The sequence below is a fragment of the Danio rerio genome, chromosome 12, assembly GCF_049306965.1.
Source record: "Danio rerio strain Tuebingen ecotype United States chromosome 12, GRCz12tu, whole genome shotgun sequence".
Classification (NCBI taxonomy): domain Eukaryota; kingdom Metazoa; phylum Chordata; class Actinopteri; order Cypriniformes; family Danionidae; genus Danio; species Danio rerio.
Genome location: NC_133187.1, coordinates 30,805,637 through 30,818,101, shown reverse-complemented (window position 1 = coordinate 30,818,101; position 12,465 = coordinate 30,805,637). Strand labels below are relative to the sequence as shown.

The 12,465-nt window shown below is 32.3% G+C and overlaps 1 protein-coding gene across 7 annotated transcripts in view; it reads left to right on the top strand.

Annotated features, from left to right (window-relative positions):
• cd37 (CD37 molecule) overlaps nucleotides 1-12,465 on the top strand; it is a 75,365-nt gene that overhangs the window by 58,503 nt on the left and 4,397 nt on the right. For 2 of the 7 annotated variants that reach the window (XM_073917288.1, XM_073917287.1), the window contains 7 exons: nucleotides 1,359-1,433; nucleotides 4,329-4,424; nucleotides 4,534-4,683; nucleotides 4,784-4,867; nucleotides 8,958-9,844; nucleotides 9,950-10,015; nucleotides 11,860-11,991. In XM_073917288.1, the coding sequence (XP_073773389.1) occupies nucleotides 1,359-1,433; nucleotides 4,329-4,424; nucleotides 4,534-4,683; nucleotides 4,784-4,867; nucleotides 8,958-9,029 (477 nt within the window). In that variant the 3' untranslated portion in view covers nucleotides 9,030-9,844; nucleotides 9,950-10,015; nucleotides 11,860-11,991. 7 annotated transcript variants of the gene reach the window in all.

Sequence of the window (12,465 nt, the reverse complement as noted above, 5' to 3'; positions counted from 1 at the left end):
TAATATATTTTTTTTCCTATGCTCACAACTTTTACTAATGTTTTGTAATGGGTAATAAAATTTCATAAAGTAACATATGAGCCCCTAAAAAACTAAATGGGGTTTGGTTAACCTGATCACAATTAGACTATTGACTGTTTTCAGAGATAACTAAAAACATATCTGATATAGGATCAAAATGGATGAAAACGCCAGGTGTAAACAGAAATATGTCTTCCAAGACTACCACACTACACTACTATTGAACATTTTATTCTTGTTCAACAATTTTGTCTGCACTATAGTATTTCCAATAAACTTAACTTGCTCATTAAGTTTGAAAAATCATAAATTTTTATAGTTCCTCACATGAGTTTGTTGAGCATAAGTTTTGATTATTGAAATTGTTGCCTGAAAGTCCAAAAGTAATTGTTAAAGAAGCACGTTCAAACCAAAATGTATTGGTGTGGACAAGGCCTACTTGTGACTCTGTTAACAATATTACACCTTTTAAAGATTATGAATGATAAAATAAGCCTATACCTCTTGACGGCTATCAATACCTCTTTTCATGCATCCAAAGTCCCTAATTATATGAATATAAATATTATTGTAACACACAAATAAAGAAAAGTATCCAGAGGAATGGAGAAGACCAAGTCTGACCCAGATGAGACTGGATTTATAAAAGGCCACCACTCCTGAGTTTATTTATATATTTATTGTTTATATATATATATATATATATATATATATATATATATATATATATATATATATATATATATATATATATATATATATATATATATATATATATATATATATATATATATAGTTATTATTTGACCCACATGGAATCTAACTATGTAAACAATGTATATTTATTCAGTTTTTAAATTAATTTAAATAATTTCAATATTATTGACTAATAGGAAAATGTTCATAAATATGATTTATTCACAATACAGTTTGTAAAGTAATACTTTCTGTCTTTTACTAGATATATTATATGAGAGACTTGCTTTGTTTACTAAATAAGTGGATCTAATGGGATTTGCATTGTAAACTTAAAATAAAAGTTACAAAGTTATTATTTTTAATTACATATATGACATTTTTAGTTATGATACTCCCAAAATCAATCTACATAAATCAAAAAACCTTTTCTAACTAAATTCTCTGCAGAAACTGCAAAAAATATCCGTAGATTCTGTCTGGCCTCATAGGACATCTTCCAAAAAGATTCTACTATAGAATCTATTATTTTCTCAGGATTCGTGCTTGTTCTTGGTGCAGGTGTTTTGTGATATACCAGTAAGTTTGTCTGCTCCGCTGAGCTGTAACCATGTGTTAAAATGATCTTCATTTATCTCCAGTATTTCATCCTGTTGACGGTTCTGCTCGCGGCTCAGATAGTGGGCGGTGTTCTTTTCTACACCATGAAGACTGAGGTAAGTCAAGCATGCAGATCTGCAGTCCCGCCCTGCCTGCTGTTGAGCTTTTTTTACACACAGATCCATCATGCATGACGACTTCATTAATAAAGGCTGTTTGATGGATTCTTTTCATTCCATTTCAATACAATGTCTATGAAACTAATACTAAACAGTAAACTCATGACTCGGCCACACTTAACAAGGTCCTGTTAGTTTTACTAACATAAACTAAGACTAAATAACGCTTCTACCACTTTTATTAATTGTTGTTAAAGTCTGTGTGGAATTAAAATGTACGTTTATTTTGCTAGAACATGTTGGTATTATTGAGGTGAAAAATAAATCCATGTAAGTTACAGTTTTTGCCTATTGCTTAAACAATTTTTGCTAAACATAGGTTGTTTGCACAACCTTAAACACAAACACACAAGACACAACACTGCAGAGGCGATATGGCAAAAATGCAGTCTTGATCATTATTCTCCATGTTGAACAATATCGATATATATTTCAATACAAGTTGTTATTACTTCCAGATTTAAAAGAGTACCCCAACTATGACTGAAGTCACAAAAATAAGGGGGTGTATTAAATGGCATAACATATTTTCGGCTGAAAAATGTTTGGTGGCCAAAAATTCAGTATATCTCTAATATCAGCACACTTTTAGACTCCCATTGTTGCACATTTCTAATGTGTGATAGGCTTTTAGATAAATATAGAGTTAAAAAAAAGTCCAGAGCTTATCATTGTTATTGACTTAAATTCTATTGCGATTTGATATAATATTGTTTATCAGCCCAGTCCTACAACACAGAATAAAAACATTGACATCTATGTCAAACTGAAACTCTGCCAATAACACCTAACAATCCTCTAATCCTCTAATCCTCTAATATCACAGTGATGACAAAATTATACACACTCACATAATATGAATACAGTCATATTTGCAGAAATACTCTTGTTTACTTTATAGAAAGCACTGTAGTCTTTCATTTTCTCAGTTCATCAGTTAGCATTCTGTGAAGCTCAATGCAACACTTAGTTTTTTTTTTCACACAAAAGGTTTTCACAGACACCAAAAATGAAAGTACTGAAATGTTAAAAATGACAACAACAAAAAATACACTACTGTAGATACAGAACAATAAGACAAATGTGCATGCGTGGGATTATGGATCCTGCCGTCAGTAAAAAAATTCAATAGGGTTTAGAAATATCTCAAAGGAGGCCTAGTTGTGTTCTGCTGATTAGTGATCAGTTTTGTAAGTATATGGACCCTTTTCACAAGTTATGATATGTTTAACTGTCATCATAAGATTAAATCCTTGAAAGTGTTTAATATTTAGATTTTTAAAATTTTGCATGAACATTTACATGCATTTATAAATGTATTATATCATCTTTGCGTCAAATTACAAAAAACTAATTACAGCATGTGCGATGCGTTTCTAATGCAGCATCTATGGTGCTGAGAGTAAATTTGGCATCTCCCCTGTGGCTGTCGTCTCACACAATTTTTTCCTTTTACTGAAAGTCTTGATGACACCATCGTGCAGTTTTTCTTTTATTATTTCAGCAAATAGGATTGTAAAAAAAATACTTGTTGTACTCTCTGATTTACTGCTCTCTAAGTTTACCTAACTATGATGCCTTTCGCTACTGAGAAACCTGGAAATGTGAAAAGGCTCTATTTAGGTGTGTGTGTGTGTGTGTGTGTGTGTGTGTGTGTGTGTGTGTGTGTGTGTGTGTGTGTGTGTGTGTGTGTGTGTGTGTGTGTGTGTGTGTGTGTGTGTGTGTGTGTGTGTGTGTGTGTAAGTGTTTTCAATCACCCATGTGGTATGTATTTTAATAGATGTGTTTTCTTGGTACTAATGACTTTGAATGAAGTGCCTTATGACTGAATTAGTGTGCAGGAACGAGTGTGTTGCAGAATTGCAACTGAAGTGCAAAGCAGTGCTTTTGTTTAAGGTATGGTTTACACCATATTTAAGGCATAGTAGCAAAGGCTTTAGGATGACATAGGGGCTCAGTGGTTAGCACCGTCACCTTATAGCAAAAAAGTCACTGATTTGAGTCCCGGCTGTGTCAGTTGACATTTCTCCGTGTAGTTTGCATGTTCTGCCCGTGTTCATGTGGGTTTCCTCCGGTTGTTCAGGTTTCCCCTCACAGTCCAAAGACATGCGGTACAGGTGAATTGAATAAAATAAATTGGCAGTAGAGTATGTGTGTGAAAATGGATGTTTCCCAGTACTGGGTTGCAGCTGGAAGGGCATCTGCTGTGTAAAATTGGATGCTGTATAAACTGGTGGTTAATTACGCCTTGGCGACCCATCATAATTAAAGGGACTTGGTGGAAGAAAATGAATAAATGAATGAACAGAAGTTTCAAGCTTTGTTACTTTGGTCTAAGCATGTGTATAAAGTGTTCAAGCAATAGACAAAAATGGTAATACACCGAATTTCTTTGCTGTCAATGTCTTACCAGTTGCTTCTGCATTTGGAGTTGACATAACGTTATTTTGCTACAATGGAAATGAGTAAAACAAAAGCCCCAGCCCAATTTGAGTTAGAAGTACATTAACATACTGAAATAAAAGTCTATGCAACTTTCAGATTAGGCTGAGTTTTTTTAGAGGTGTTATCTGGAAATAGCGAACTCTTTCAACTGACCAATCAGAATCGAGTATTTCTAAGAGCCATATAATAACACAGTTAACGCACTGTTAAAAAGAACTATAATGTAAAATAAATTATTAATTAATACTTAATATATGAACACAAATGTATTGCTCATTGTTTGTTCGTGTTATAAAATTAAGTAAAGGAAACATATTGTAAAATGTTGCCAATATCTTTAACTTGTTCATTGTCTGTTTGTTTTTTTTGTCATCTGCTGTTAATCAGCTGTCAAAGTCACTGGGGAAAGAAACGGATCTAATACAGTCATTTGGTAGGAATGATTCCAGTTTTAAAAAGACCATGGATTACATTCAGAGGCAGGTGAGAGGAAACACGTGACACTACACGATCAAAAATAAAATCATAAGACCTTGAAAACATTGAATTACATTGATGTGTTTGAACTAAAATATATTCTCCGACATTACAGGAAGAATGCTGTGGTTGGAATGGAAAAGAAGACTGGGGAGACTCTATACCCTGTTCCTGCTATCATAAAGCAAATGAAACCAAAGAATTATGTGACAATTGTTCCCCAGATTTTTTTTACCCAGTATTATCCTGCAAGATTTATGATGAGGTACAGTTTCAGTACAGTACAGTTTCATAATCTGTAATCATTTTCCTGACTGACATTTTTAACTCATTTTTAAAAGTCTTTTATTTCTATTTTTTAAAAGGGTTGCAAGGACAAAGTAGAGAACTGGCTGGGATCTAATCTTCATTTCATTTTATGGGTTATTTTGGCCATTTCTGTGGTGGAGGTAAGCAAGCTGTGACCAAACCTAGTACAAAAAATGTGTAAAAGTTCACCCTTTGACTGTCCATTTGAAATAAACAAATTACAATAAAAAAAATTAAGGTTTTATCTATAGTATATCATGTGTGGTCATATTTCTCGTAGTGTCTTCAGTGGACATGTGTCATATTTTACTGTTGCTTTAATCGAACCCACCGCTGCTGCCCCAGAGAATCCCATGGCAGCCACGTTCAGCTCTCCAGGTTTCTGTTTGTGACTAGTGTGGTGTTTCTGTTTGTGACTAGAGTGTTTCATTATTGCATGCCGAGATAATAAATTGTCAGCCTTTCTATCACCCTTGAAGGCTGGAATACAGGCTTGGAAGGTTTGGTAATCTTAGACTTTGTAAATGGCCACAAAAAGAAAAAAATAAATACTAAACTGAGGATCGCACACTAACAAACTTAAAGTTTAATTGTTTTCTGAATGTGACAAAATGTATTCAAGCTTTGAGGTGTTTATGTTTTTTAATAAAATAACACTATGCTTAACTAATTACACCAATACTCACCGAAAGATAAATATGTGCACATGAAACATTGCTCTGGAGATTTTTACCAGTAGGTGAGCACTGAAATGGAAACCTTTACTTCAGTGGTCAAAATATGATTGTGATTATACAATTAGCTTTTATCTATAATTTTAACATGCAATTTTAGTGACTTTTGTAATGTGTTCCATTATTATTATTTAAAAGTCCAGGGAAATTAAAATAACGTTTTTAGGTGTCAGCAGTGTTGGGGAGTAACTAGTTACATGTAACGGCGTTGTAATTACAAAAAAAAGTAATAGTAATTAGTTACAGTTACTGAGAAAAAAAATGTGTAATTAAATTACAGTTTCTTAAGAAAATGTTAAAGTTTACAAATGGGGTAACATCCAAATATGTTGAATAATATTAATCTGTTGCTTTGCCTGGGCAAGGCAGTGGCGCAGTAGGTAGTGCTGTCGCCTCACAGCAAGAAGGTCACTGGGTCGCTGGTTCGAGCCTAGGCTCAGTTGGCGTTTCTGTGTGGAGTTTGCATGTTCTCCCTGCCTTTGTGTGGGTTTCCCCCGGGTGCTCCGGTTTGTGGTACAGGTTAATTGGGTAGGCTAAATTGTCCATAGTGTGTGTGAATGTGTGTGTGTGGATGTTTCCCAGAGATGTGTTGTGGCTGGAAGGGCATCCGCTCTGTAAAAACTTGCTGGATAAGTTGGCGGTTCATTCCGCTGTGGTGACCTCGGATTAATAAAGGGACTAAGCTGACAAGAAAATGAATGAATGTATGAATGTTGCTTTGCCTGTTTTTGATATGCACGTCACGATGTCTTTTGTTAAGGCCATTTATGAAAGAGCTGCTATTCTGATGCTTTTGATTGGTTTTCCAGTTTGAGGATTCTTTGTTTTCGCTTTATAAACTATAATTTGTTTCTGTTTGGTACAGCAAATTATTTACAGTAAATAATTGAACTGAACAATTCTGCCTTATATGTTTTATTGACAGTTTTATTCATCATTAAGATGTGATTGACTTGGATTTAAGTTGCTTCGATTTAAAAATTAAAATAGTCAAATAGCTTAAATGTAATTTTATTGCAAATGCCACAAAAAACACCCTGCACAACTAACAAAAATTTAGATTTTGTAACAACAGTTTTTTTGTTATAAGGTCTGGTTTTGTGATGGCTGTACTTTAAAATAAAAAAAAAATATTATCTTAATTCAAGTGATGAGAGATTCTAACAGTAAACAGAGCTACTGTAAGGTCACAAAAATACTAAGGTCAACTAAAAATATGAGTTAATTTAACTTATATGCAATGAAAATGCATAAACTAAAGATTTCAAGTAGCTCAAAATCACAATTAATCCTTAAAATAGGTCATTTTTTAATGTAGTCTTGACTGTAAAATTCTACTATGTGCAAACTTTTATGCAATGTCTTTTTTTAATAAAAAAAAAACAAGGCTTTATATATAATTATTCACCATAATGGGAATAAATGGCTACTTATTTTTCTTTAAAAAAATTTTTTTCATAGTATATAATTACACACACAGACACACACACTGAACTGAACAATCAAAGTATAATCTACCAAACCGGCAAGTTAAATAAACTTAAATATGCAAAATTTGTGAGACTCCGTTACTCAATTAAATTAAGGCAACGAGTTTACTCAATTATTTGGTTAAGTTAACTTATTAGAGTTTTCAGTGTAGTGTGCTACAAAACAATGACAAAATTCGTGTTTAGACAAAACGCGATATAAACATGTAAAGCTTGTAGTTTATCACTTCCGCGTACAAGTATCAACGTTGTTTTTCATAATTCAGTTTCTCATCAAATCTTGACCAAACAAATGCTCTTTAGTTTTTGACATGCCCTAACCCCTTCAAGACGCGTCTCATTTGCTTTTCATTTGATGCGCTTGACCTCAACCACCCTCACTGGCAGAGCGGTGGTAAAACGAAATGCTATTGGCTGCTTTTTTAAAGGGGAGGAGCTACAACACTGTAAAAATAATATGATTAATTAGTCCTGACAGCATGTTTTTAGTTCATTTTAACTCATTAAACTAAGTCAATCATGTTATAACTTCATTTTATAAGTCACGCAAGCTGTTTTAAATCAGTTTAACATAATATAAGTTCAATGGACTCATAAGGTTAATTTGATTCAGCTTAGAAATTTAGGCAACCAGTATTTTTTACAGTGTATATGTCCCTCCCTCTCTTTGTGGTTCAGTTGAGATTACGTCAAACATCAAATGAAAAAATGCACATTTCAAAGCACTTCACAGGACCTTTCAAATTGATGGTGGGCAAACTCTAACTGTATTTAACACTGATTCAAAAAGAATGATGCGATATAACCCAACTGTTACATTGATTATTATTTTTATTTTTTGCTTTGAATTTGCTGTAAAACAGAAACCTCTGGTCCCCCTGTTGTATTTCATCTCGAAAAATCCTAGTTTTGCATATTTTGTAATTCATGTTTTTATTTTTTATGCTTTTGAATTAGATTATGGGACCATGATTTTTCTTTCAATAACTTTTTAACTTTAAAAAATTTAAGCAAATACTTTTATTAACATTTTTATAGTTTACAGTGATATACTGTCTGTGTTGGTGTTGTATATTATGGTACAAATGCCTTGTACATTTTCTGTTATTTTACAGACCTATTTTCCTATGTATTATTTCTTATCCATTATATTATTTCAAACTACTAAAATATCAATACATAAAGTCAATTGGTTGAACTGAATTTTCAACATCAAAAGTGGACAGAGCAGAGATCGAGGTTCCATAATGCAAGTCACATCCATAAATAAACAGAAATCAGACAATTAACAGATATTTTTATAGTGAAATTCCAATAATGTGGATTCCTTTGGAAATTATGATGTCACAGCTAAAATATAAATGAAGAACATCTAAACTCGAAAAGCTATCTATGATGAGAACGTCATTTTTAAAAAAATTTTTTTGCTATTTTTAAAACAGTATTCCTACTTAGATTTTTTTTATTCGTATATTACAGCTTTAATTTTTTTCTGAACATTTCTAGACAGAGTTACCTGACAGATGAACTGACAAAAATGTTCCTATAGACGTTGTAATTCAGTATTCAAAGAGTGCTGGGTAATGGGTCATGTTAATGCATGATACTATTTGATTAGGAAAAACAGTAGCAAACTGGGTTTACGGTGTTATTGTCATACATTTAGCTCTATTGGCCCTACTGCATGTTTTTTTCTGACTGTGACTGTATTGTTTGATTTGCGAGCTCTGAGTTGTGAGGAATATGTTTGAACAAAGATCTCATTGGTTATTTCAAACTGTATCTTCCCTCACAGAGATTTCACTGTGGAATACTGGCAAGGTATATGATGTTTGTGTAGTTGTAGTATAGCTTAGTGTGTGGTGTGAAGATTCATCCATTCGCTTGGTCCCCTATAGTGAATCATTAATTGTGTGCATTCCCAGAGTTAGATACTATATGATTAATGGTAACTGAATGATTGATCTATTCATTTTTATTAATATATATTTACACATTTTTTGCAGATATGTGGTATGATCCTTTCGATGTCTCTGTATAAAGGAGGTTCGGTGGATTACAGAAACATCTTACTCTAAGAAGAGCAGGATCTATGAGGAGGAAAAGTCAAGTATTAATATTCAGTCTTTCTCAAATTTGGTCTTTGTTTATTTTTTGTTGTGTTTTTAATGAGAATTTTTTTCTGTAAAGTATTTGATTGGTTAATGTGGATTTTTCTTAATCTTTCCTTGTAATTCAGGCTTTTCCTTGAGTAAAATCAGTTCAACCCGTTCATGCCGTTTTTAAATGATATATACTTTACTTATTGAGTTTTGTAACATGCATGTGATTGAGAGTTTTCTCATTTGTTCAGGTTAGCCACTGGGTCAGAAAAGACTGGGAACATTTGGGTGGGACAGTGTAATATTTCACTATTGTTGAGCACACAAAAGCAAATGACCTCAATAATGTGGTGATGTGAGAGATACTGTTCTCATAAACATGTCTTTTCTTAAATATTACATTTTTAAAATGTCCTTAATGTTCTGTTGTTGTTTTTTATTAGTTAAGATGATGAAAAGAAGTATTATAAATTGGCCCTTAAATTTAAGTTAAACTACAACTACACTTAAACTTTAGTAAACTGTGCAAGTATCCATATAGGTAAAACTACTGTAAAAAAACATTACATTAAAAAAGTTTATTTTAACGCAAAAAAGGCTGTATTTATTTATTTTTTATCTAAAACTATGTGGTACATACAACATTTAATACACACACACACACGCACGCACAGCATTTTTTTTTTTTTTTTTGTTAGGACAGGGAGGAGGACTCTTGTTATCAAGTGTCATATATAACAAGTGTCATATATTAACTGATTAATTCAAGAGAAACACTACAGACAAAGAAGGTAAGACTGATTTATTCTTAGACTGTTTTAGTTTTGTTAATCTTCATGTGTAAATAAATCTGAACTTTTTTTTTTCATATTGTATCTCTAATTAACTTCTGTCAGTTTGAAAAAGTTGAAAGATGGGATCCCGCACACTGGTTCTGGTCGTGTTTTTAGGTGCCCTCTGTGGTGAGTGGGAAACAGTTTTAACTTTTGTTCAAAGACTTTCTCTCTAATACAACAACAGTAAACAAGTTCATCTTTTTTAAGTAATAGACCTCTGGGAAAATGGGTAGACCATGTCAAATTAATATTATATATATATATATATATATATATATATATATATATATATATACACCACATGGATATAAAATATACAGCACATGGTATAAATAAATAAACCCATTTCAATTTATCTTTTTTCTATAATGATTTTACAATGTAGATTGTGTCAAAGCAGCTTAACATAGAAGTTCTAGTAAATTGAAACTGTCAGTCCAGTTTTCAGAGTTTATACCCCTTTTGAAAAATGTATATATATATTTTTATAGCTTCTTATAAAAAGTAATATTTACATATGTCCTAACATTTTAATGTTTTTAAATTCAGCTCTGAAAAACTTTGCTGGGCACTATATTCTGCAAATGAAAGCTGTAAATTAGAATCTTCTGGTTTGAAATTTCAAGACACCATATCTCACGTTGTCTCTGTTTTTTCAGAGCTGAATTTAAAAACATTAAAACGGTAGGACACTTTAGATGTAATGGAATATATCATTAAATAAATCTCTGTTTCTCTGAAATTTCAATGTATAGTTTAGTATTTGAGTAAAACATAATTATTGTTTTACCACTGATGACATTTTTTCTAAATTAAAAATCCAACTGTTTTCATTTAGAGCATGGGTGCTCAAACTTTTTCTTATGGAGGGCCAAAATCCAAGCTAGATTGAAAGCTGTGGACCGAAAGTAAATCGTCATCTTGGAATTATTAGGTTCTATCTGCGTTCTGAATGATATTGAGATATTGAGCTTCAAAGCTTTTGCATTCCATAGCAAACATTATGAGTGTAACATTTGTTTTTTAAATAAAAAGTCTTAAAATGTAAAAAAACTTATAAAAAAACATCCCATAATGTAAATAAGTTGTCATTTAATAATAATGTCAATAACTCAATTTTGACAAAAATGTCAGATAGAACGTTATAATTCTAAGGTGACGAAATGTAGCAAACTGTATTACATTAAAGTTGCCATGGGTAATTTCCTAATTTATTTCATAACATTTGAAATGAATAGTTAAAAAATTACTTAATGAATTCAATTTTAGACAATTTTCTTAAAACTTTAAATGGGAATCTCTGTTAAACCAACGACATCTCACAGCAATTCGTAACTTTTTTGATTTAGTGGCTAATTCGTATGAATTCGAATGATTTAATTCGTACTATTTAGTATGATTTGCTCATCACAAAATGACGGTTGGGGTTCGTGGTGGGGTTGGGTGCCATGCCTCCTTTTTAAAATTATGCATTTTTTTAGAACTGAACTCGTAAAAATTTATACGAATTAGCCACTAAACTGCCAAAATGTAAAATACTTACGTTTTCTCGTGAGTTCAGGCTGGTTAAATTTCCCAACCATATTTCCCTCTGGCGGGCCAAATCAAAGGATGCAAAGGGGCAACTTTGGCTCGTTGGCCCATATTTGGGCATCACTGATTTAGAGCATAAGCTTCCTCAAAATAACATAAAATATGTATCTATAGATGTTTATTTTCACAATACACAAAACATCATACAAATCTTTTGACTTCAGAAAAGTTATTTGACATCTTTTGGGGACAATGTTTCAATCACAACAAATGTAACTGTTATTTTGACCAAATGTCATTTTCAATATTTAAAAAAAGCAACCTTATTAAAATAAAAATCCAGTATATACAGAGAAGATGAGAATAGCCTGTTTTGTTATAGCTCATGTGTACTATAATGAATTTCCCTCAAAATAACATATAAAATATCTCATTAGTTGCACAGGCACTAATATGCAACTTCTGCAAGAAGATAGACAAAATGAATCCCACCTGCGATGAGCTGGAGGTGAGAGAGTGCTCCAGTCTTCAGGATACCTGCATTAGGATCAATATGCATTCACCAGCATGTGAGTTAGCCATTTTTTTTCTCCGATATCAAAAGAGTTTGAAAAAACATTAGATAGTGACTTATTCAATTATAGTTATTGCAGTTAGTTCACCTAAAATGTGCCATTGATACTCACCCTTCAACCATTCAAAATGTAGCTGATATTCTTTCTTTGGTAAAACGCTTAAGGCCAAAGTATTTCATCACCTTGGAATTATAAGGTTATATCATTTATATCATTATAACATTTTTGTCAAAATTTTAGTTATTGACATATTAACCTATTTTCTTATGGGATGTTTTTTTATAAGTTGTTTTAAGACTTTTTATTTAAAAAACAAATGTTACACTCACACACACACACACACACACACACACACACACACGTACACACGCACGCACACACACACACACAAACACACACACACACACACACACACACACACACACACACACACACACACTGTTTGCTTTATGAATAACAAAACCTTTA